A 27,027-nucleotide genomic window follows, 5' to 3' on the forward strand; every position below is an offset into this window, starting at 1 on the left:
GGCTTTGTAAACATATTCTTTGAACGAACAGATTATGCTACACACTCTCTGAAAATTTCCTGGGAGGAGGAGTTGGGGATGCAGATTGGAGATGATGTTTGGATGATGTTTTGGACTTGTCCGAAACTGTATAATTTTTGGTGTAACATCTTTAAGTGGTTTTCTGACATGTACAGCTGTGTGTTCGAACCAGACCCAATGATTGCGTTATTTGGGGTTTCTCCTTCTCTACTTAAACATAGAGTTTCGGTGCAGAGCACGATTATGTATGGAATGGTAATTGCAAAGAAAATGATTTTAAAACTCTGGAAGTCAGATATTGTGCCTCAGTTTAAGACCTGGTTAAGTGAGCTCATTGGTGTATTGCATATGGAGAAGGTTCGATATTGCATGATGGACAATCTTGATAAATTTTTTGATATATGGCAGCCATTCCTGGCTCACCTTGATAAATATAACATTGATCTTGACCAGCAAGGGGGTTCATAAAGTGCCATCCACCTTTACCACCTATGTTTAGTACTTGTGCTAAAATTCTAGTGTTAGTGATGCGGCAGTGTACTTCATTATTGTTTTTAAATATGCCCTGTTTTTTTTTTTTTTTTTTTTGTTTGTCTTTGTGTTTTACTTTATTTGGGGTTTCCACTCCATTTTTTTTTTTTTTTTTTTTTGCTGTCTGTTTTTTGTAACTTGTCTTATATATAAAATTCTAATAAAAATATATATATATAAAAAAAAAAAAAAAAAGAAACGACTGCGCCCCATCAAAAGGCTGGTCTAAAGACAAAGGTGCAGTCTGTGTGCTGTTATTTAAAGGCAGCATTATTCAGACAGTAAGATGCGCCTACACAGGCGGGTTCACAACCTACGTACATTCTGATTTAATGATTAGAGAGGCTGCTGTCAGTCATTCTAAACATTTCCACGCACACAGTAATCAAATTAAATTAAATTCAAAGTATTTTATTTGTCCCCGGGGGCCAATTTAAGGCACGTGGAGTAGTTGTACACAGGTACAAACAAGTGCACTGTAGGTTAGGTACAAAGAAACAAGTAAGTAAAGTTGCAGTCTCCTCTTTCCTGATGAGTGGAACCTTCTTAACAGCATCTCCTTCCGTTCATCTTTGAATTTCCGACTGAGGTCATTCTCAAATGCCAGCTGGATGAGATGGGCTTTCCCTCTATGCAACATGCTGCGTCTGTGCTCGCTAAATACGTTCTTAAACATGGAGAATGAGTTTTGGCACATAGCAGTTGGTGCCCTGAATGTCAGTGCGTGTTTGAACGCAGTCATTACCGCTATCGTGGCACTGAGTACCATGTACTCCTTTGCAACAAGTTGACTCAAAGTCACTTTCTCTTCATTCAGGCCTGCAGGGATGCCGACTGTGTAGTTTTGGGCTTTTTCAGCCATTTGCGAATATCCACTGTGAATGAAAATATAGCTGCAGGCTACTCCTTGTGGCGGGATGATGCACTGACGACATAACGTAAGGTGCGTGATGCACTGGAAAGTTGGAATTTGAATTTCCAAAACTGCTCATTGTGGTTTTAACAAGTCAGTGGAGTTTCTCCCGAGTGTTGGGTTGTTTTGAACACACCAAAGACTAACAATAAAAAAAAAATTAAAATACCACATTTTGACTGAGGGGGTGGGACAGTCCGCGTGAGGGGGCGATGCAGAGCTGGCCAAGACAATTCAGTTACATTTCACCAGGTCTGGGACATGAAACAGAATGTCTGAAGGCCGATGCCCAACAGGCTATGAGAGTCAGTCGAGCGCTCCACGGTAAAAGTCATGGTCAAAGAGAACTTCCTCACCCACCAACAAAGTCCTGGTTGCGAGGAAAAGGATTACATCCCTTTCCTCTCCATCCATTTCCATGCTGAAGTACTTTGGCTTGATGTTGGCTTTCTCTTCAGAATGATTTAACAGCCTGCCGATAGTCTGGATCTCAGGGTGGCACACACATCTGTCTGAGTGGGCGTCAATGCACATTGACTGTCCTTTTTTATTAGTGTAAAAGAACATGTATCCAGTCTCACTCTCAGTGGTGCTCTTGTGTGTTTTGTGGCCCTCACTGGACGTGACAACAGGTCCATGGTAGTCACAGAGCACCTCGCCAGCCTCAAATCTGCACGTGGTAATGATCCCTCTGCCCTTCCCTTCACATTCTCTGATGTGAAGTCCTCTCCATTTCTGGGATTTCACCAGTGTCTGTGTCAGTTTGCTGTCCATGATATGGTCCTCAGATCCAGATGGTGCCCAGTTCTGAAGAAGTTTTTCGCAGTCGGCAGCCATATTCTTCCATCCCTGCTTGCTTGTCCAAGATTGGAGCTGCTCTTTTGTTGGCTTACGCCGACTGAAATAGGCTGTCGAAATAAATAACAAAAATTGTGTCAGTCATGAATACAATAATTGAAAACTTTGATTCATGCAATCATTTTTACATGAAACTAATGTTGAATATGGTCAGAAAATACTCACTGCAAGCATGTTGTGCACGCATTTCAAACTGCTTCTTCGCCCAGTGACTGGAAAGCTTCTCCTGAAATTCCTTAGACACAGCCTTACATTTCTTCATTTCTGGCCTTTTCCCATTCAGTGAAAGAGGGTGGGTTTGCAGGAGGGTTTCAAATGCCTTTGAGAATGTTTTGCTGTCATTGACAGAGGGGAGCCTTGTCAGACTTATCGTTGGCTCTTTGATGGAAGGGACAGCGTGATGGGCAGCATGGCTGGAACACTCCTCACGGCTCCTCAAAGACTCTCGGCTGGTACCTTCCCCAGGAGACTCAGCACTACATAAAATAATAAAATAATGAGATTATAAGAAAAACTTTCAGTGTGTAATTGTATGGTGTGCTTGATTATGTTTGCATTAATTGTGTTGGCAAATATAAAAACATGCTCACCTTGACACACTAACCAGGATGGTCAGCAGCTGACAGCCCTTTACAATGTGTTCACGGTTCTTCATGCGGTAATGCTTGTCAGCTGTTTGGCTGGAATGAGTCAGGTATCCCGCCACCAGTGCCCTTTCAGCATCGTTCAAGCTCTTACTTGCCGTTTCAAATGCAATCCGAGCCATCTGGCTGGTCACTGACCGGAGCTTGTATCTAAAATGTAAGTTTGAACAGTATATTAGAGATTCATAGAGACATCTCACCTGAGACGGCGATGAACAGAACATGAGCAGACACATAAGAGGGGAAATGATTCACTTACTTTGAGTGCAGCCGCATCAAGTCATTTGAGGGATTGTAGATTGCCCTCCCTGTGGAGGAGACAAAGAACCTCTCCGCAGCATCGGACTCATCCTCCACATCCCTCTTTCTCTTCTTTGTGGGTCTCAGGAGCTGTGGCCGCACCAGTCTGAAGTAGACATCAAACCACTGTTGGCAGAGGAGAAAAGGGAATTGAGAATCATTTCTGCTATTGAACACTTTGACAGGTTTTCACAGGAAATGTGATCTCACTGTGATGAACGTACACTCTCCTCCCCCTCTGACAGGGCAAAGATGGCCACTTGATGCGCTGCAGTCTTGTGCTGCTTTACCCCAATCGCGTAATATTGTTCTTCTTTCTTCCTTTTGGCCCACTCATTGACCTTTAAAAAAAAATGAGGATAGATTAGTAAATTTAATGGCTAAAATGTCAGGGCAAATTTTTGGATGCCGACCAAAAGAACACAGTAACACTCACAGTCATATGCACCACCACGCCTGGTCGTTGGAGGTGTTTCAGGATGACAAGAGCCTCGAGATAGTAGACCAACAGGATGGACTGGTCAGACTCCAGGGGGTCAGAACTCTCGGACAGATTCTCCATAACATCCAAGAAGTCTTTCTTGGCAGCATCCAGAACGGCCCAGCACTCTTTTGTTGTTAATTGATCTTCTTCAATCAACATGTTATGCCTATGAGAAAACACATCAAATGTATTAATGAATCATATTACAGCAGGCAGCGAGAGGACTACCAGCTCTGTAGTGTAATCCATTTACATGGGTGCAAACACTTGAACTTACCTCTTTTGGGTGATCTCTTTGCCCACATGCTTGCTGATTTCTCTCTGCAGAGAACCAATGTACTCAATGAACTCCGTACACTCTTTATGGAGTACCTTATCCATCTTCCTCAGGTTGGTACTGACCGTGTGGTAATTCAGGAATCTGTTAGAGAAAGTACAGGGTTTTAAAGTGTGTACATGTAATTACAACCATTTACATGTATTGTCTACACTGTTGAAATCACAGTAAAAAAAAGTGCTCCCAACCTTTTCAAGCTCTTGAGGTAATTCTGCTGCGTTTGTTTTTTCAATTTTGCCTCAGAGAGGGCACGCAGGTACTCTCGGAGCTTCTCTCTGTCATTGACAAACTGAAGGGATGGTGCCTTTGAGTCTGCATAGTAGAGGTACCGTGCAACATTTTCAACCTGAAAATAAAATATATTATATTAAAGGACCTTCTAATCTTGACTCTTGCTCCTTGCTTCATCTTTTATGAACTTGCATATGACATTTCTGATAAACACAGTGTTTAATGATGGGCCTCACCTCCTGTTTGAAACTTTGATTGAAGAGCTCTTTCTGCAAGTACTCGGCAAAGTTCTTCAGCAGTGGATCGCTCACATCGTGCTTGTTATACAGGCCTTTCTCAGACATTTTCTGCCTGACCTTGTTGGAGTAGGTTACATCTCGGTCACTGCAATGTGGGATAAGACTTTTGTTATGATTAAGATTTAATGTGAGTCACACTCAAAAAGCAAACATATGTCAGATTCTCACCATTGAAATAACTCGCCACTGCTGACAGATGCCGCGTCAGACGGCTCGCACTCTCCCGACGGCTCTCCCTGGTCTCCAGTCTCTGGTGGCTGTGTGGTGGATGGGCCAGCTTCAGTGGGCAGAGGGGGCGGGGCTCCGGTGACGATCAAGTGGTGACGGTTTAGCTCCTCAATCAAGCTTTCAATGAGGAAAACAAGATATTTTAGAATATCTACACATAAGGGAATAAGACTAGAGAGTAAAGAGTAAACAAAAAGCCACCAACCTCTTGAGTGGATTCGTATCAGCCATAATTTTTGTAAGGACTGCATAACTAAAGGCCCTGCCATTCTGAAGCAGGTCCAAGACATCTTTCTTGGCCTTTTCAACCAGGGCTTCAATGTCTGCTCGGCTGGAGGTCTTCTTGCAGACTCTGCGCAGATGGCATGACAGACTTTCTTGTGTTTTAAGACACACTGGGCAAAGCAGATAGTGCCTGTGTGGAGGTTTCCTGGGAAAAGACAACAAGGCATTAGTATATGTATGTTAGTATAGGAACAATAATAGGTTAACTAATATGTGCATGATATGTACAAACTAAAAAAAATAAACAAATGAATAAAAAAAACACTTGGTCAAATACTCTGAACATTGCAAAAGCAAAACCATCTGCACTTATTCACAATCCAGCATGTAAGCAAGTATTAGAATTGTTGTTTTCCTTACTTTGGAGCCATTTCACAGGAACGAGCGAAAGCAAACTTTGGAAAAACTGAAAAATAAAACAAGTAGCAAGTAGTAGCAATTAAAATTGCTTTTGTGGCTTCAGGTGGTCTGTTGCTCTCTGACGAAGTCTCAAACGGGAAACTCAGGGTCACTAAAGAGAGTCGAGTCAAGTCAAGTCGAGTCGACAGCTCTGAAGAGAGTTGGCCTGGGTCCATGTTAATACCAACAAGATGAGGACGTAGTTGAGGACGGTGGGTGATAAGCCCAACCCATCCCACCTCCCCCACCATCCGTTGCCACCCCAACCAAAGTGTTTTTACAGTATTGTAAAAACAGTAGCTTTTACAATATGGTCAAATATGCAATCACCAGGTATAAATATGGGACTTTTATTGAAATCTCAAGGTATAAATGTTTTCTCCTCTTCTTTTTTTCTTCAGATAATAAAAGCTTTTTCAGTAGCAATGAAAGTTGCTTTGTTTTGCTTCTTGTAAGACAGCAGGGTTTATTTCTTATTCTTGTTCTTTTCTGAGGGTCTTCAGGAATGAAAGCTTTTTAGTAGCCAATAAAATGGCTTTTGTGGCTTCAGATGAAAGCAAAATAAATAAATACTTTTTAGCAGCATATATATATAATATATATATATATATATATATATATATATATATATATATATATATATATATATATATATACATATACATATATATATGTTATATTACATGTTATAGCATTTGGGAAGTGTAAACAGGAGGTGGACCTTTTCAAACTCTTGTAGCAGACAGTGCACAGAACTGATATCATAAATATAAATACAGTGCACAGCAGAATTTGGAGTCTTGTGAATATTCAGTTTGAAATAGTTCTTTCTGCTTCTGAAAATATTCTTGAGAGAATCAAAGAGAAGGGAGTGGAAGAAAGAGGAGGGGGCAGAGAAAGCAGAGGGGAAGAGAGAGAAAGAACACAGCAAAAGGTAGGATAGATAAAACTTACAAACTATATCTAACTAAAACTACATCTATTACATTGGGTGAGGGCCCTTGAGTCCCTCACCCCAGAAGAAGGTCGATTCACCTTATATTCAAGGCCCTCTTTACTTGGCCCCAGCCTTGGGGAGGAGGGAGGGAGGGGAAGGGAAGCTTTCCCTAATCATGACTCCTGCTCTATCATGCTCCAAAAAATGAAAACTTTAATAATAAACGGTCCTGTCCAGTCCCTTGAAAAACTGTACTGTGCTGTCCTTGGGTGTGGGCATGGCCAGACACTGTCCACCACTGCACTGGTAAGGGTGATACTCCCTGTCTCAGGGGCCTTCATCTGTCTGAATATCTCTGCCTGTATGAGCGGAGCCCTTCAACTGCAGTAGTTAAATAATAAGCAGTGTGTTATTCCCCGATTAAATAAGCATAAATAAAGGAAAAAAGGTGCCTTTTTGTGAATAACTCGCATTGTGTATGACTTTTGGCGTCGGACCCGACGTCTACCCCCCCATTTGTGGGTATAGTTCTGCTGTCTGTTTTTTGAGAAAATCATTGCAAAAATCAGTCAGTAGGCCTACATTAGAAGTTATATTAGGTGGCGACTATTTTCACTACCATGGCATGTCCTGTTGATAATGATCCCTTGGATGAAGGTACAGCATTACTGTGCAGAGAATTAAATATTCGTCTGGAGATGATTATCAGACCGCGCATAGATGTTCTTGCATTTCCAGACAATTATCTTTTTGAGCGGTACCGTTTCACGTCACAGACCATCATTTACATACACAACCTAATCCGTCCTTACATTTCCAACATTACCAACTGAAGTCATGCTCTCACATCCCAGCAGATATTGTGTGTTGCGCTGCGTTTTTTTGCAAATGGGAGTTTTTTTATACAACGTCGGAGATGCAGAGCACTTGAGCAAGGCAACTGTATGCAGAGTGGTCAGAAAAGTGTGCCTCGCCCTGAAACGGCTACTACCCATCTTTATCATTTTCAGCTCCTCTGCCTCCGTTAGAGGTGGCGGTGCTGGGCCACCACCCGTTTTACGGGCATCTGCTTTCTTTCTGTTGGCTGAGTAGAGTAGAGTAGTCTGTGTTAGTTTAAATAGGCTTCATTATTTAACAGAACATGATATAGATAAGAAGACATTTATGTGTGTGAAAACAGCATTATGTTGGGGATAAAACAACTGTACAGTCAAACAGCCACTTAATATTTACTTTACAATGTAAAACATGATCAAAATGAGGTACCCCCATGAGATTATGCCGAGGTCTAATGTTTTCATGTTTCATCTTAAACTGCAGCGAATCCCGCGGGATTGCACGTAAATTAAATAAATTAATAGGCTACCACTCAAGCAGTTTCCCCCTGTAATATTATTGTGATTGCAAAGGACTACATTTAAACCTAGCGTTGACCCGAGCACCATTGTTCTCCCACTCCGTCTCCCTCTCTTTTGCTGCTGCAGCGGTGTTACACTTCCTTCTAAAAACGTGCTCAAACTCACCGTATGAGCGCATTAATATTTCCAATTCCAGTGGGGTGAAAAACGTAGCCCTCCTCTTCCCCGATGCCATGGTGACTCGTCGAATTGATGCTGTCTTTTTATACTTGTGGTGCACAAGCTTAACTCCAGGTTAAACTACTACGAGTTGATCAAACTAACTCAAATCGACTGTTCTGGAACCGAAAACTCAGAGTTTCCTATCTCAGAGTAGATCAACTCAGAGTTCAGGGTTAGACTCAGAGTTTGTTGAACCTGCTTTGTGAAACGGACCCCAGGTCAGGCTGTTATATCCCAAGCTGTGAAAGTTATAGAAGACAGACACCATAACTTTGTATTGAAACAGGCTTCATTGCCATCAACAACAATAAAAGAACACAACAGAAGCAAAGACATTGTGCATTTTTCAAGTGTTACTTTAATAAATCCTGTTTAAATAACATTATACAGGAACAATAATTTGACAACAGACAAGAATGTACAGGACCAACACGTACAAACACAGCTTCACATCCATAATTGTTTTTTTTCGAAAGGACAATGCACGAGAACAACTACAAAAACTTACCCACCATGATTCATTGGACAACCAATAACAATTAAAAGGAATAACTTAGAAAAGAAATGAACATACATGATTTTGTTACTCTTCTAATTGTCCTCATTATTGACATTGAAACTCTCCTCTACACTGTCCATGACAAGTTCACAGTCTTCTTCCTCGTCGAACATGAACACGTCCAGGAATATTTCGTCTATGTCATCGTCATGGAGAAAAAGAAGTTCCTCGTCGTCCAAGTACTCATGGGGTTCAGGTGGTAGAACACCCAAATTGCCTAGCCAGATACTGAGCAGAAAGTTCTCCTCCTCCACGGTCAGTGTGGTGTGCTGATCTTCCTGATGAAAGTCAGGGGGGCAAAACTTTGCCGGCTCGGGTGCCATGCCTAACCTCTCCGTCTGAGCAGAATAAAGTAGCCCTCTGGTCCGTATAGTCTGACTCCCACAAAGAAAATCAGTGGAAACTGTTAAGCACAGTTAATATGCAAGTGTCCATTCCAACTTTCCAAAACACTTTAGATGTAAATATGGAAGCTAGCGACATCTGCACCCAAATTCTCATCTAACCAGCTAGCAATGACGTTTGCTAGCTGTTGTTGAAAGTTAATACCCGTTTGTAAGCGCCAAATTTGTCATAAAGCTTCACAAAAACCATGTAAAGTTCATCCCAATATCCTAATAAGTCATTAGAATCTACTGAAATGTTTCTAGAGAGGCTGTAAATCGGTCAAAAAAGTTAGTATTTGCAGAGCTACTTACCGTGTTGTCTCAGCAAGCATGGAAGTGAAAAGGAGATGGCTGACACTGAATTTTCAAAGCCCCGCCCACATTCCAATTATGGTAATTGCCCTGTTTCTCCCTTCCATATTTAGGGCCCGAGCAGGTCATTGACCTGTGAGGTCCCTATTGTAACTGGAAGAATTATTCTTCGTTATTATTATTATTCCGATCCGACATCGACTGCAGTTTTGGATGCCTGAACATAATCGAAAACTCTCCAAATTTGGAATTTGCGTCACGTTAAGCGAAAATAGTGATCCTGCATTGTCAATGGGTGTGGTCGTGACCTGCGGGCTCTGTAGTGCCCCCTAATGTTCATCCCCGCCTCCCACAAGTGCGTAGAAGAACGAAATTCAATATGCAGATTCCTCATGACCGGACGCACAAACAACCCATTTGGACCCTTAGTGTTAGTCCAACAGGAAGTCGGCCATTTAGATGTGTGGCGGCATTTTTGTCCAATTCATGCCTACTTTGAAAATTATCTTGTCCTAGAGCTTAAACGCCACATTCTTCAAATTAACTCAGTAATTTTCTTCATGCCTTGGAGAACAATAGTGAATATTCACTTAAGTTACTTCATCAATTAAGCCTATTATTAAAGAATTAAGTGAAGTATTGGATACCTAAGGCTGACCATTGCCTTTCATAACAACTCAATAAAAGACACAAAATGCATCCTTTCAAAAAGTAGTCTTTATTGTAAGTGCATTCTGGTGGTTCTTTCAGGTGGAGACCCTTATACACAGTGCATGAGTGGTGGGAATGCATTCCTAAAAGTCTCTAAATTACCTCAATATCTCATAAGAAATACATTTAAAAAGTGAAATTTTGGCTAATGATTATCTCTCCTGGCTTCTGTTTTCACCTCTATCCTACCTTCTGCTGTGTTCTTTTCTCTCTCCTCCCCCCTTCTTTCTCCCACTGTCCTCTCCTTGATTCTCTCTTCTCTGCCCTCCTCTCCCATTTTCTCCCACATTTACTACAGACTGTGTGTGTACAAGGGAAACAAGGAAACTTCAGCTGTTATCAGTACCATGGAACAAGAATATTTTCAGAATCAGCAAGAATTATTTTAAACTGAATATTCACGAGACACCAAATTCACCAGCAGACAGTACACAGTACTACAAGAGTTTGAAAATGGGTTGGAATAGGCAAAGCTTATATGTTTCCAGACCCTAACAACACAAATGCATACACAAAAGAGACACCCTTAACGGGATTTTGTCCCTCATCTCTTAACCCCAAATCACTTTTTTCAATCTATAGGGAAGTCATCTATACTCAAGTGATGCATTCTGCTGGCCATTTATTTGAGATTTTAATATTAGAATTTACTCTCCAATTAAGCCTTGCTTTGTAATCTTGTCCAGGCATGAAGAAATATTTTCAGAAATGTAGCTTGTAAAACTACTGCTAGTAAAAAGTAGCTTTAGCAAGTACTTATACTCATTCAACTCAGCGTTAAATACATCAACATATGGTGTATATGAAACAAAATATAATAGCCTACAAAAAATTCACATGCCAGCAGAAATATAACTCAACTCAAGTTTTATTTTTTAACAAACAAAAGCTGACATTTCTGGTCAACATCACAGGAACTTCAGAGGCATTAACACTTAGGCACGAACACGTGAACACATAGGTTGTGTCTGAAGAGAGATTTTTGTTTTCAAGTTGTCCCAGTTGTCTCTGGCCTGCTGGGCTCGACCTTCCCCTGCAGGCCTATCTTTTCCAGACTTGTTCTAAACACAGAGAAAAGGTAAACACAAGATCACATTAACACGGATGCAAAGATTTTCAAAAAGTGACGTCAGTTCCGACAAATGGGTACATTATTATTTATTGTTTATAATTTATTATTGCCTTACTTCCATCCAGCCATGGCGGAATGTTTCCCTCCTGTGAAGAGGTGGTCGTTCTCTGCCCAGACTTTGATGAAGTGTTCAGCTTGCTGCTTTCTCCCTAAAACAAAATTAAATGTAAAAGACGTTTTGTGTTATGTCTGACAAAATGGTTATAAAATAGCAAAGTAGGATCATCCTAAATGTGGCTCTTTATTCAGTTCAAATGTTTTACTGGACTTTACAGTTTTACAGTCTGGAAATAAAGCAGGGATCACAGCCTGTTCATCTGGTCCATAAATGAAGTAAAAATAGTCTGTAACAAATACACCAAGAGTGAACAAATAGCCAACGTCAAGCTCAGAAATTGCACTGTTGTAATGAATGCAGAGGAAAGACTCTTTGACTCTTTTCCTTGCAACCAGGACTATTCTACCGGATCCTGTGGAGTCAACAAAACATCCTTTGGTGGAGAGGGAAGAGGGCTCTCATAGCTGTGTGTGTGAGAGAGAGAGAAGCCGCTGCCTCATCACAACTCCACCACGCACATATGAGATGAGACGTGACAGTTGAGCGACTTGAACCTTAGTGAGTTATAAATCCATCAACATGACTTCCTTGTGGGTTCTAACAAGTCGCCTTCCACTTATTCAATGTGCTTCAATATGAGTCATATTTCAGAAAAGCGCCCATTTGTGCTTGTTAAGCTAACTGCTTGTTAATGAGCGTTGAGAATAATCTAATCTGACAGCTGTCTTGTGTTTCATGTACTCTGCTGTTTTTAAAGTTGTGTTTTAGACTAATTATTCAGTCAACATATATCTCCTCTTTCCAACAGAGTGAGAGAGAATCGGAGAGAGACGTAAATTACAATTAACTTCTTTGGGGATGTCTGCTCAGGTGCTGGAACATTCTCAAATAAGGAAATGTCTAACAAGTCTCACTCCAAACTTGTTACACACCAGTGCAAGTGCCCAAGTGGTCCACACGGTGGGCTGTTGACCTGCAGTGAGGTGTGCAGGCAGGCTGGAGACACACACAGCTGCACAAGAGGGCCAGAAGAACACGGAGCTGGTCTGTGGGGGGTTGGGTTGCAGCCTGATATAAGAGAAACATATTAATTAGTCATTAGAAAGCCTAGAAATATTGCAAATAAGATGCAGAGTGCATGAAACACATGACAGATCTTTGTATTTGCATCAACACACTTTACTAAAATAGACATTAAAAAAGTACAGTGACAATATTTATTGCAGAATACATGTACATAGGCAGAAGATGCAGTTAGAATCTAACCAGAAGAGCAAAAAAGCAGAGGTGCAATGTGATGTATACAATATAGACAGGTGGTACAGTATAAACAAAATGAGATATATAGTGCAGTGTAGACAGTAGTATACAGTTAACAGTAAACACATTAAATATAAATGCTGTGTATTTGCAGTTAAAACAGAATCAATAGGGATATGATTGACATTATAAACAGTAGGGTAGGACAGTGCAATTGTCCAAGTGGTGGGTGGGGGGGGTCCTGATATCCATGAGGCTGGGGGGGAGCAGCTGCGGGTGCATTTCTTTGTCGTAATAGCAGAACAAAAACTTTGGGCTGGGGATGCAGATCGGTTGAAGGTAGCAGGTCTTGTGAAAGAGACAAAAAACACATGTTAGAGTAAGCAATACAAATGAATGAGAGAATGAGAATGATGTCCGCACAATTGCTGTCTGGTAAAACACACACAAGTACTAAGTCTCTCAGAGACCAGAGTCCTGACATCAGGCATAATACACAGAACACAGTTAATATCCAAACAATATCATGACCTGCTCTGACTGGATGCTGGTTCCATATTGCTCAGCCATGAGAAACAGATGATTGGAGATTCAGATCAGAGAGGGTGTAGGCAGCAGGACATGTGGGACAGAGGAGGGAAAACAAAAAAAACACATTTTAAACATCTGCAGCAGATGCAGACAGTGAGGCAGGTGGAGAGAGCACCCGAGTCCTGATATCATACTGTCAGACAATAACACTTGCCTTGACTGGGCGATGGTTCCAGACGGCTCAGCAATGACACGGTTGGAAGTGCAGGCAGATCAGTCCCGGCGCCAGCTCAGTACAGAAGGGGGGGCGGCTGAAAACCGAGGGGGCGCGATGACGTTGTGCATGGTATGAGAAAGCGTATGCAGCCCAACTGTTTTATCTAAGCCACATAGAAACGTGATAAGAAACAAGTTACGATAACACACTGCCACAAGTAAATATACCTGCTTTACTAACACAACGTTCATTCTAACCCGACCATTGAGAAACAGATGAAAACCTGATTAACCGCACTAGCCAGTCAGAAGCAAGAAACAAGCCAGGTAGACCAGAGCAACATAAAACGGACTCCACAGATCAGACGGCGCTGATCTAACATGTGATGTCCAACAGCATATGATCAATAACCACGTTGGTAACAAACAGAAGCAACAATACAGATGATAAAATAACCAGCTTTTACCTTCATATGTACAAGTCAATTACTATAAGAGCTCACCGGACGATCGCATAAACAGCGACCTGGAACTCCAGCGTCACTGCAGTAAATATCGTGACACATTTGAGTTCAACTAAAAGCCGTAGTTATAAACTTGACAGGACAGAGATAAAACTCTCCAGATGAAACTGTATTAAACTTTTAGTTTTAAAAAAAACAACAACTTTTGGACAGCTCTGACGGAGCTTCATTCTAAAATATCACGCCGTATGAATTTGGACTGTGTGAGCTTGTGATTTATAGAAGAAATCAGAACATAAATGAATATGAAATCCCGACCGAACCTCCCGACGTGTCCAGAGATTTAAATAATCAGTCGGTAATGCTGCTGCACCTTTATTCTTACATTATGTGTATTTTACTCACGTGCAGCCCATCAGCTATTGATCAATGATAATAACAGAATGATCATTTTTCTGACCTGATCCACACATCACCAACTACTCCTCGGTTAAGGATTAGAGTATTATGTATGCAGTCAAACAGTTGTTTATGGGACAGATGAGTTTGAAGTGGCAGGGCAGATGTCATCCGTCATACCTGTCTCTCTGGAAAGACGAGTGCCACTGTTGAATAGCAATGCTCCGGGTCCTGGTGCACCTGGCTCTTGAAGGGACTGGGATAAATGACACAGATTGGTTTAATGTTATGCTCCAGACACACCCATGACTAATTAAGAGTCTACATACCACCCCTTTGTGTTTACCTGCTGTTTAACTTGTGAAAGGTAGTTGAACATGCCTTAAATGCACAGTACCATGTGCCTAAGACCATGCAATATAGTTTAGGACTTTGACTTAAGTTGGGATTTCATTCCCAGCACCTGGGGTCCAGTGGCAGGTAGTGTTGGGTTGCGGATTGCAATCAATGGCACGTCCCTCACCTCAACCTCAACATGGTGGACTCCAGAAGATGACCCTCTCTCTCTGTAGGCATAAAAGGCTCACTCCAAGGTGACAAAAACATAAAAAAAAGTAACAGTTTTTAGTTTCAGGTGATTATACACTAATGAAAACGTAAGCAGATCCTACTATATCTCATTAAATCTGACATAATGGACCTTTCCTTGTCTCTTACAGTATGAAGCAAAGCAATGTTTTCACAATTTTTCACTCCACCTCTGTATAAATGCATCATGTGTCACAAACTTTGGCATGGTTAATGTATTCAAAACTCTCAAGCGGCTCTCATAAACACATGCAGGGCAGATCTAACACAGCCTCCGTCGAAGCGCCTGAACTCCTGCCAAAATGCATGTTTGAGTCTGATTTAAGGAGACAAACAAGGAACGACTGAATCTCCTTCATTCAGTTTCACTTCCTCTGAAACACAACGGTCGCCAGCATCTACAGTGGAACCACCTCAGCGGTCAGCAGCTACTTTGTGTTCCTGTCTTGTTTGTTTTTTGTCGAATCAGAGCCGAGTCATGGTTGTGCGCGGACAGGTTGGTTTCTCTGCTTTTTCAGATGCCACCATTTTAGCACTGCGATTCACCTCTGCGTCTGTTGCCAAGCAACTCCTGACACTTTGGGGATGCGGAGTGAATGCAGGAGCTGCCGCGGTGCTTCCACATTGTTTTGTACACTGCACCGCAGGTTTTAATGCCACTCGCACACAATAAACATGCTCAGCTTATAGAAAATTTATAACGCCTATTTTGGGTGTGTTATAGCAAACTTAAAAAGGTGAAGTCACTGGAGCTGCTTGAACATGCACTGTGAGGTCATGCAGCAAACTTTTGGGAGCAGCCACAAATGTATTAATAATTGAATTACACCGCACATTTTTTATGCTAGATTTCTGGTTCTGTTTTGGATCCAAGTCCATGTTTGTTAAACTAAAATAACTATATCTGGATTTGAGATATCATTATATCATTCATATGTCTTAATTGTCTTTTCCTGGTTTTAAAGGCTCCACCACACAAAAGTGATGTCAATTTCTGTACTTCTGTATCAGACCAGTCTACTTGTTCTAATACCTGCCTCTACCAACTCAGTCATAATATCCACATTACTGATGATTATTCATCAAAAATCTCATTGAGTTAATTTTTTGTCATAACTGTCTCTGCTTATATCTGTTTTTGCAAAGACGTGTCATGTTCATGTCTGCCTGTGTTTGCCTGTTGTTGTGTTGTTTTACCTTGCTCTGCTTTTATTGTCGCCTGTGTATGTCTCTTGATTTTAGGTTGGCAACTTTACACCTGTCCAGGGACGACAGATAAAAACCAGCCTCTTTGCTAATTCTGGCATATTTGCAGTAACGTTCGTTGCGATTCACTGGCCACTAAGAAATAAAAAAAAAAAAACCCAGAACAAACTGAGAAATAAATAAAGTATGTTCTTTCTACTTTATGAGAATACCCTTTTTCTATTATTTGCCGCTGTATAAATATGACTGACTTCCTTTGACTTGTAGGCTTCTTCTCAGCTAGCAAAAGTTTCAATCAATCAATCAATTAATCAGTCAATCAATCAATCAATCAATCAATCAATCAATCAATCAATGTTTATTTGAATAGCGCCAATACACAAAAGTCATCTCATGACACTTTCCACATTGAGCAGGTCTAGACCATTCTTAATGTATATAAAGAGACCCAACATTTTCCCCACGAGTCTTTAATTAGACTTGGTAGTTAAGAGTCCTGGCTTGAAACATGATGACCTGAATGACTCTGTGTTGATTGTTTGCGGTGTGATAATATATGAAATGTTCAATTTCATTTATAACTGATTATTGTTTTGAATGAGAAAAAAACAAGTGATTTAAAAAAAAGCTTTTATAAAGTTATTTGTTTTTGGCATAATATTGATGATAATAAGAGTCAAGCAGGACCACAGCAGCAGGACCAACCATGGGATCTATGGTCCTGCTGCTGTGGTCCTGGTCCTGTGAGACTCTGCGGAAGAAGCCAAGTTAGTATCATGTATTAATGAGACATGAATGTGTTCAGATGGAGAGAAAGAGAGAGAAAAGAGCTCAGTGCATCATTGGAAATCATCCGTCAGTCTAAGCCTGTAGCGGCAAAGCTAAGGGCCTGTGCAGGCTCTAATAATATTACAAACTGAATTCATACATTTTGAACATGATACATTGGCCACTAACCTGTGATTTGACTTGCTCAAGAAAAAATGACTTGGGACTTGGACTAAATGACTCGGGTCACATGTCTGTGGATTGGTGAGGTCTATGTTAGAGTGATGTCCTGTTTCTGAACTACCTCAAAAACATATTTTTCATTTTGAAACTGCACTTTGTATAACTATTTGGTTGACAGCAAGACATTTGCCACAAGCTAATTATCACAATATTGATCGGCCCAGCTCTGTAACCATAGAGGCCTCAGTGTCGCAGCTGCAGTCCTCATCAATCTCTTTTAAATGACTATAAACTATGGCACGAGTCTCATTCAGATCTCTGACTCTACTGTCCTTAAACTTTGATTTTTTCTTCTTCAGTTGCCGAATCCACATCTGAGCTGTCTCAGATCCTACACCTCCCGTCCAACTCACCACTTCTCTGCATCAGCCTCCCTCAAAGGTCACCGTTTTAACAGTTTTCCTTCCTGTTCTTCACGGCTCTGCGTGTCTCTCTCCACCTGCACTTATGGGAGTGTGATTCCTCCACTCTGGAGTCGGTCGTCGGCCTGGCGCAGCTTCACTCTGTAAAACACGGCTGCCTACGAGCTGCGTGCGCGGTGGCCGCTTTTACTCTCCCTGGCAGCGTGATGGATGTAGCGCGGGCCTGCTGCCGCTTTAAATACTTCAACTATGTCTGCTCGAGAATTCTGCCGGAAAGGATGGACATGCTCCCCGTGCAAGCGTGCCTGAGGTAGAGGGAGGGTTCTACATTTAGGTTTGGCCATAAACACACTTTCTCTTTTTCTTGCTTTCCTTTTTATGCTGCACGGAACTCAGATTTTTATCTTGGTTCAGACAACTAAATCAAATACGGACTCTTCAGTAGATGAAAGGGCCTCATAAAATAAAAAAAAAAAACCTTAGAGAGAACTTGCAGATTGACAATGTTTTTTTTTTTTTTTTACAGTAAATAAACATCAATGTCAAACATGTTTGACATGTTGTACTTTTCTTAGATCTCTTCACAAGGTTTTTGAATACAAGAGCCTACCAAACTCTTTTATGAAAGTGAAAGCAATCTAGTTTAGCGTTCAACTCTTAAACGCACAATATGTAACTTCTGCTGCTAGCCAGCCAGCTCTGGAGGAGAGAGTCAGGTGGAGAGCAGGACCTTCTGGAGGAATAACCACCCGGAGTCACAATGGATCTTGCTCTGATCTGGAGCCGTTTACGAGTGGAAAATCTTAGCAAGAAAGCTAAGAGAAACATTTTCTCAGAGTGTTGAAGTATTCTGTAACACTCAGGTGTCTCTACAGTGCATCAGACGGGGAACTTGATCTGTGCTTTCAGATAAACGACTGCCTGAATGATGCCGAATGATAAGAAATGCTGTCCAAAAAGTGAAAAGCATCCTCCCCAGCAGAGCCTCGTCCAGGTGGTCACGAAGACGCTCAGAATCGTCTGACAATGTGTGTGTGTGGAGGATCAACGTGGAGCGTGAAGAACGCAATGAAAAGGAACAACTTTCCCTCTGCGGAGCACCTGATCCTCTTATAAAGTAGCTGGTGAGAGAAACAGAAAAAAATCAGCAACAACAACAGCAGCCGAGTTAATCATTCCACCACAAAGGGTTTTCAGTTCCTTTGATTTCTTGGTTTTGTGCTCATTGCCAGATGAATGGAGCCGACATCAAAATATTTTTTTCCTTCTGACTTAAATATTGAGGAGTCTTTTCTGTTCTGTGGTAATTTTTGAGGCTGGATTTCTTTTTAAGTGCATAAAAAATAATGTTATATTACATTTTTCTGTTTGAATTACAAACAATGGACATTTTCGGTTTTGCTGTCCATGTTTAGCACGCCACAATGTCTTTGCGCCATAAGAATTCAGCAAACTTGGAAAGGAATTCTTCTTTCTATTAAACCTGACTGCCAATTGACTCTCCTGTTGACTTTTCAGGTAGGTCAGTGGTCAAATGGGCCACTGGCTCTTTGTCAAACACCGTACATGCCTCAGCACGATAACGTGCCAAAACGGCGACCTTACCGTTTACATTTCATAATGTACAGAGTCACTTTTCATTGAGTCTCCAGCGGACGTAAACACATCTGAAAAGGTCTTGACCCGCAGGAGCATCTTCATGAAATGGCTGACAGGCTGGGTCTTCTGATCTCTCTGTGCAAATTAGGCCTGTTTGACCCCGAGGATGAGCAGAGCGGAAATGATCGGATCTAATACGAAATGATTGTATTGAGAGCCCTCTTAATGATGAAGATGAAGGTGAGGTCAACGGTCGGGATCAACTGTCAAATAAGTTCCGTCTGCTGCCTGCTGCTATTAATTCACTGAGCCTCCCTGTTGTGTCCTCGCCCTTCCCTTTCACATGGCCTCATAAGGAAAAGGTAATATTTACTCAGTTTATAGAGGCTTTGCAGTTACATCGAAAATCTCCTAGCAACTACATCTGGCAATGTGAAGGTCGAGCAGACGGATGAATGTGTGAAGGATAAGAAAAATCTTCAGAGGCAGGGACTGACTGTTTCTCACTCCTGTCTTGGTGAGGTACAGGGTACGTGTCTGGGATTAACATCGTATAATCCCAGACACATACCCTGTGTCTGGGAGACACGGGGTATGTGTCTGGGAGAAAGTATGTTTGATCTGTAACTCAAATCGGACACCATAGTATGCTTTTCCTAAAGCAGGGCCGCCCTGCTTTAGGAAAAGCACACGATGGTGTCCGATTTGAGTTACAGATCAAACATACTTTCTGAAGCGTGCTCCTAGTCTGCTTCTCTCAGTTTCATCTGCCAGGAAAAAACTCAAAAGGCTTCTGCATCAAATGCCCAAACCATGACTCCTTTCGTTATAAAGGAGCAGTGGTTCCTGTTGTGATGTCTGGGATCCTCACGGCATCTCAAAGAGTGAACCCAGAAACCCCGCGAAGGAAGGTAGTTTTGGCTGCTGGCATCCGCAATCTCATTCTGTCCGTGAGCACATCAGGCTCGTGGCCATTAGGGGATTCCCAGAATTTTTTTTCCTTTGCAGTAAGTATGCCCAGCATGAAAAGCCGAAATGGCTTGAGAGACAGACTCCTTTTCGTAATGGGGAGCAACAGCAGACACCAGGAGTGTTTGTGACTGTCTGTTCGTGTTTGTGTTCAGTTTTGCCTCCGACTAAAGTCAGCACTCACCAGAGACACCGGATGTTTCTGTTATCCTCCAGAGTCTTTTCTTTTTCCCCATCTCATCTCTCAACATTCATGAAGCAAAGTATGATTCACCTTCATTCAGCAGTAAAATTAGACGGATTGATCGTTACAGTACTGCAGCCCATTACTGAAGACAGGATACGAAGCGACAGTGAGGATAAATCCGCTGTCAAACTTTTAAAAAACATTCTCTTTGCTCTCGTCAACTCTGGGTGTTTATTCTCACAGCGGTCTCCTCCAGAGCTCGCCAGCTCCACCAGCTGTCTGCTGGTTGATACTAACCATTAATCCGAAACACCTGTTTCTGTCCCACATCAAGCCATATTACTTGTCTGATATTTGCATGAAAGTTCTGCAAAAAGCACCAAAACCCTAAATATGTCAGAGAGGTCAAGATCAGTGACTTGAATTAGCTGAGATGAAGCCCAGGGACCAGGCCCTAACTTAGGCATAACTTTAAACCGTAATATAAGTCCAACAACTGGATACAATTTAGTCTTGAATGCCTATTTGACACCAGACCAGTTCCACGTGATCTTGCATTTGCGACCTCATTTATGATCCAGAGCCCAAAGGTACGCAAACTGCTGACAGCGAGTCACATTCTAACTGGGCTGAGTCATTTTGTGTTTTCAGACAGAGTATAGCCTGAGACTCCAAGGTGCTCACTTTCTTCCAGGAACGAGCAACTGTGTGCTGCAAACGTGTATTTTTGTGGTTAGAGCACATTCACGCAGGCTCGGAATGTTGTCTACTATTACTGGCATTACTGTATGCCACCGATGAGTCACATCCCTCCAACTCCAATTTGGTTGATTGCCATGTTTTCACTTCAGCTGAAACGTTGCGTTCTCCTCCTGCAAAGATGATGACCTCTCCACTCAAGCAGTCCCATTCAGCCCCTCTCTGGACGAACTGAAAACACACAGGTGCGGCTCTCTTCGCGCCTTAAAAGCTGACATTTGGAGATTGGAGCGCCTCCCCCTTCCCCTCCCGACACCGGCAGGATGTGTTGCGCGCCGAGATATTTCTGACTTAGATTCATACCAATATCATCCCACTCACGCTCAGACGCTTTCAGCTGCGAGCGTGTTGCCAGCGATACTCTGCACTCAGACGCTGGTAATCAAATGATGCTAATGAAACAAAGAGGCCTGCAGCGCCTCGGGCCCAGAAGCGGCCCGCCTTAGCTGATAGCACAGCAGATCATTTCATGGCACTTTGCGCAGTTAGAGGCCCTGCAGCCACAAGGAGGTAAAGGAAAATGGGGCAATCACTGGCCTTTGCAAGAATGTTTTATCTATTTAATTCATATTCATTTCCTTTTCACTATGTTTTTAATAAAGCACAAGATAAAGACCTCACCTTCCACGTCTGCGCTGGCTGTATATCACTTTTAAAGAAGTCAATGGACATCAGCCTCAAACCTGAGGCAAGTTTACTGGCTTTTCAAAATGTTGATCAATACCTGTGCTTTAAGAGTGATGATTTGACTTTTAGTTGATGAGAAGAATTTGAGATTAGAACTGCTGCTGGTAGGCATATTTTGCAACCCAATCGCCAGAATAATTGTTATCGTAGTACATTTCTGCAAAACTTTTTTTTAGGTTGCTACTTTACGCTTGTTGAGGTCTCTCATCACAATGCAGTGCCTCTGGCCTGCTTGGGTTGAACAAATAACACTTGGTTAAGGTTGGAAAATGTCATAGTTTGGCTTGAAAGGACATTTCGGGACTTTTGATTGTTGAATGAGGTACTCATTCCTTGTCAGTGTATTATCTGCAGTAGATGACCCTCAGCTTCCCCCCACCCCCGTGTGGAGAGGCAGTTCGCAGTAGCGACAGGGAAGCATTTCCTGCTAAATGGGACCGATGGCAAGATGTATTGTAGCCAATCTAAAAGCTGGGCCACTTAAAAAAATATATACATCTGTTTAAATGTATGCTGATGTTGAGCATTTTTGGTGCATAGCGGAATAACAGCCATAATCATTGATCAGATAATCTTTGCTATCTACCTTTGGATAGCAGCCATTAGCTAGTTAGCTCAGTTAGTCGTGCAGCTAGTTGCATTCGGCATTAGCCGACTGCAGTATGCCTGGACTGCAATACCGCACACGGCCTCCAAGACCGGCAGATTCTAGCTTGATGATGGGACACAATACAGAGGTGATCTTCAGCTGCTTATTATTTTCGACCAAACCAGAAGTGATTGTTGGAAGAGTGGAAAGACAAACCAAGAAATGTTTGGTGAGTTTCATTTCATCATATTTAAACGGAGTGAGTTCAATGATAAGTTAAGGCAGTTAAGCTAATTTTACTTTGGTAGAAAAAAGGGAAACATGACTTCTCAAGGTATACTGTTGCAGTTTTCTGTATCTGTAAAAATATTCCCTTTCTTGACATTTAGTGGGTTTATCTTGTTGACTTATTAAGTCGCTTGCATACATTTTCCAGGTGAAACTACCTTTTGCCTCGAAATACAAGGTGGCCGGGCCAGGAGGGCAGTTAGCATGCTGAATTCAGAGCCTCTGCAACACAATACATAGAGGTTTTTGAAACTTAACTTTTCTCCTACAAGTTTCTGATGCTTGTGGGGATTATTAAAAGTGACAACAACATTAAGACTCAGTGGTCCTTTTGCTAGTTTTTATACTTGAAAAAGCAGTATAACTTTAAACTAAACCAAATGGACCTTTTAGCACTCATTATTATTAACTTTGTCACCTTTAATTACAGAGGAAAAATAGTTTCCTCTGTTGAGTGAAAACAACGATTTCCCTCAACAGCAGCAACTGTGACCACGATGGTCAAATACATGATAAGTAGATATTAAATGTCCCTTTGTTTTACAAAATAGTTTTGAATCAGTTGCATTAAGAACATCATTAGGGGACCTAAGAGACAATGGGCTCACAAACAGCAAACAATAAACTTGACTCTTGGTCAGGTTTGGTGTTGGCAGTCAGTTCAAACGATATGCTTTGGTACGTGTACTTTAAGCTCAACAGTGCCTTGTAAATGCATTTTAGACATTGGAATTGTTGAGACCACACAGCAGCAAACTAATGAAAATAAAACCATGAATGGAGGACGTAAAATTACACGGAGATTGTAAGCTGTGTGTATATGTGAGCGTCACCCAGCCAGTTCTGGAGGCACAGAGCAGAGGGGATGCCCAAAACACCTCTCGCTTTTCACAGAAACCCATGTGACAAATCCAGTAAGAGCCTTGAAGCTGAAAAACACCCGCAGAAAAAAAAAAAACGTTAACCGGATTACTGACGGCTGACAACCATGAGATGTGTAAAGACTGCAGGTGTTAGACCTGGCAGCTGCTTTAGCTGCAGGTATGTTGGTAGTCTTGCGTGGCTGAATGCACAGAGTGAGAGGCCGAGGCAGTGGGGCTCGCTTTACACCAGAGACATCAATGCTGTAATGCATTAAGGTGCCGTAAGGTGCTTTGGATTAAATGTCTTATGTTACAGTAAATGTGGTATTCTTTATGTGCCTCGTGATTATCTTTGTAAGTGGGTAATGAAGGTTGAATCGTTGTGGAGATACATCACAAAGCAAAGGCCACATATGAAATAAATGGAGGCGATTGTTCGATCGGAGGGCCATCAAGTAACCACACGTTTAAGTATCTGTATCTGCCTCTACACTCAAGCAGCAGATCAGCTGGCTGACTGATCAGTCACATTATTCATTCACCTGACATTGTTAAGAAGCACAATCAGGTGCTTATACAGTATGTCTTCCCCGTCTGTTATGACTGTTCCCCGGTCCTCCTGTGTCTCCTGTGTTCCTGATTAGTTCCATGTGACCCTTTCTTGCCAGTTTTTGTCACCTTATTGTCTTTTTATTGTTCGCACTTTTGGATTTTGGACAATCAGCTCATTACAGCTCACCTGTTATACTACCTGCCTGAGCGTATGTGACCCGAGTTGATCCGGTGTGTTGCGCGTCGTTGGCCCTTGTCAGCGGCTTTTCAGCTAACTGACCATCTCAAATCATCGGAAAGCCCGTTGCCGAGAGAAATCACTCTGATTGGCTGTTCAGTTAAATGAATCAGTGCACAAGAAGAGACATGGATAGAGAAAGGGAAAGCCCGTTGAGTCTGTTGCTGTGGTATCCATGATTTCCCCAGAGTCATCTGAAACTTTTTATCAGACATGGAATGGTTTTTTTTAGAGAGTGTGGTCTCCAAAAAACAATGCTTTACCACAACAGCGGTTTGTTCATCTGCCATTTTGAGTGTTCTGATTTCCCTTTTAGAATACAGTTACAGACTACTGCCACCTGGTGGTGTGGAGAGTCATTTCAGAACCTATGAGCTCGTTGGCCTTTGGCCGTAGTCTGCCTTTTGACAGAGACACAGGTGACGTGAGGCGCCGCAGCAGTCGTCCTTCGTCACTGCTAGTTTGTTAGACCGGCAGATGAACTGAAAGACCAACAAACTGACCAACCTGTGTTGCCATGGAAGTTTGTTTTGTGACCGAGGATAAGCCTGTGAATTTCATTTTGGTTTCTCAATTATTTTTTTGAGGACATTTGAGTGTCTTATGGCTTACATCTCATACACCAAGCAATACATTTCAATAGAGATTAAAGAGTCAAGTCAGTCATCTTTCCTCTGGCCTGCTTGGTCCTCGTAGCGACTGTAGTAAAACTGAATGCCTGTGCATATTTTTTCTTAATTGAAACCAAACTTAGGAGGTATCTTAATTAACTTTGGTTACACAAAAGAAAGTTTTCTCTAACTCGAGGCTAATTTGGGTGTTTGATGGTGGCGACCCTGTCTGACTGTTCTTTGAAGTGCACCAGAATAAAGGGTCATGCTCAACGAATGTCGCTGCCTGATAACAAGACAGGTGATATTGCTTTTGTTAAGCAGGACCCGGGAGGTCCCCAGTGCTTAACTACATGTGGATTAATAAACTGATAAGCTTAATGAATCCCAACTATCGGAGCAGGTGAAAAGGGGCTAATGGAAGTAATTACCTCGCCTGATCTGTCCGTTGGAGGGCAAGCCGGTCCTCATTCAGACGATAAAACAAGAAATAAAACCCACTGTGAGGAATGGAAATGAAATTTGTCAATTGTAAAACATCATCCACATGGACTCATTAGCTGCATGGTTAAGAGAGCAGTTTATGATGCGCTGAATGGCGATGAGCCATTTGACTTTGAAAACAAGAGGGGTCAGGTTTTTTCTGCACTGTCAGCAAAGGACACAGATATAACTACTGACAAACACGCGCGTTACACATTTAGATAAAACGTTGACCGATTGGTTCGCCAATATTTATCTGACCTATCTGAGTGTCACTGGTGTTCGTTTTTGATCAATACCAAGCCTCCATACAGCCTGTTAAATTGGCCGGCGTGGTTGATTAACTCAAAGTGTCGCTCACAGCAAAAGCCAAGCCTATGAATGTGTATGTGGGCATTCCCTGTGCAGTTCAACAATGAATTCATTTTCCCTTCAGTAACCATGTCCTTCACTGCCCTTCAGTCCAGCTGTAATTGAAACACATGGATGTAGCTCAGTCGAGCGCTCACACACTGACTCGAGGGACCGTGCGTTTACCTTCACTGGTCGACTGATATCTGAGAGATGTGAGTAGGTGACGGCTTAACACCTTTGACATGAGCAGTGGCTGGTTGAACTAAATGGCTGGAAAGGCACTTTAGTCCCTGAACAGACTGAATTCTGCAGTATGTCCATACGTTATGCACAGCAGTGCATCCAGTCATATGCTCTGAACTCCAAGATGTACAGTACACAATGTCCAAATTAGACTGTGCAGTCTGAGGTTGTACAACCCCAGATTCCAAAAAGGTGGGACATGTGAATAAAAGCAGAATGCAGTCATTTTCATCATCCGTTACCAGTGAACCTGTTCACCTGTGGAATGCTCAAAAACAGGTGTTTTAGGAGCAATCCACAACTTTGTCAGTCTTTTGCTGGCTTTGTCCCAACCTGTTTGAAAAGTTTTGCTGGCCTCAAATTCAGAATTTATAAATATATTTATATATATATTTACAAAATCAGTCAAATTGATGAGGTAAAACATTAAATTAATGGTCTTTTTACTGTTTTAATTAAGTATGGTGTCAGAAATGATTAAGCCTGTAAGCCTACATTACATCATCTCATCTGTCAGACCTATCAATGCTCTAATTAGCATTAAAACTGCATTTACGATTTGCACATTTACAATGGATCAACTGGGTACATTTAATGTGAAAAAAGTTGTTATTAGGGAGCTTGCAGTTCTCCTCAACTTCATGGAGAGTTTTAGCATCTTTCAGCGTGTAGTTTTGGATGGACAGTTGCAACTGTCAGTCTGTCGTATCGCTCTCACCAGCTGAATTTCCAGCTGCAGTAGGCTGTGTCATGAAATAACGTTTGGATCAACTTGCTGTAGGCTGACAAAAGATGGGGACTTGTTAGTGAACATTGTGAAGCGTTGAGGTGCTGAAGAACCGAATAGCTTTCTCAATAATTAGTGAAGAACAAAACAGAGCCAAAGAGTGAGTACTTACATTTGTCAGGCTGTCGTGTGATCATATGTATATAAGTGTATGTGTGCGTGTAACATGTTCACCAGTAAAACAAAGTAAGGTTGAGTGATGCCACACATCAATCAGTAGAATAAGTCTTTGTCAAGCCAGCGATTGAGTATTGAAGTGTAACTCAATATTCTGACGGGATTCTCACTCAGAAGTGATGTTACTGCGGCACAACAAAAGACTAAGAATAGACTGCATTTTATGTTAGCAGAATTATTACAAAAATATTTAGCATGAGCTCAAAAAAAAATACTTGAAATAACCACTTTAAGGTAACATTACTGCTGCTGTACATGATATAGCATCATCTTCACAGCCTTAAATGAACGGAAAGTTCAGAGGGCTCTGATTGGAGAGTTGGTTGGAGCTGTGCAGTAACATTAGTTATAAAGTTTTAAAGTTTTAAATGATAGTACAACTCTAAATTTGATATGAAA

At 41.8% G+C, this 27,027-nt stretch overlaps 1 protein-coding gene and 2 long non-coding RNA genes across 3 annotated transcripts; all 3 read right to left on the reverse strand.

Annotated features, from left to right (window-relative positions):
- Positions 1-1,048: 1,048 nt before the first annotated feature.
- Positions 1,049-5,195, reverse strand: LOC115595923 (uncharacterized). Its single transcript, XM_030440772.1, has 11 exons — positions 5,052-5,195; positions 4,787-4,963; positions 4,556-4,703; positions 4,277-4,434; positions 4,029-4,172; positions 3,704-3,917; positions 3,492-3,608; positions 3,227-3,393; positions 2,914-3,117; positions 2,489-2,799; positions 1,049-2,373 (listed from the first exon to the last, which is right to left on the reverse strand). The coding sequence occupies exons 1-11, from the start codon at positions 5,075-5,077 to the stop codon at positions 1,772-1,774; spliced, it is 2,268 nt and encodes a 755-aa protein (XP_030296632.1). The 5' UTR covers positions 5,078-5,195; the 3' UTR covers positions 1,049-1,771.
- A 5,670-nt stretch (positions 5,196-10,865) lies between these two features.
- LOC115595251 (uncharacterized) lies at positions 10,866-13,012 on the reverse strand. Its single transcript, XR_003986666.1, has 3 exons — positions 12,138-13,012; positions 11,203-11,296; positions 10,866-11,076 (listed from the first exon to the last, which is right to left on the reverse strand). It is a non-coding gene; the product is annotated as an uncharacterized LOC115595251 (long non-coding RNA).
- A 12-nt stretch (positions 13,013-13,024) lies between these two features.
- LOC115595252 (uncharacterized) lies at positions 13,025-14,991 on the reverse strand. The gene is made up of 3 exons (XR_003986667.1): positions 14,539-14,991; positions 14,256-14,331; positions 13,025-13,376 (listed from the first exon to the last, which is right to left on the reverse strand). It is a non-coding gene; the product is annotated as an uncharacterized LOC115595252 (long non-coding RNA).
- Positions 14,992-27,027: the final 12,036 nt, after the last annotated feature.

Source organism: Sparus aurata, chromosome 14 (genome assembly GCF_900880675.1).
Source record: "Sparus aurata chromosome 14, fSpaAur1.1, whole genome shotgun sequence".
In the NCBI taxonomy this organism is placed as follows: Eukaryota; Metazoa; Chordata; class Actinopteri; order Spariformes; family Sparidae; genus Sparus; species Sparus aurata.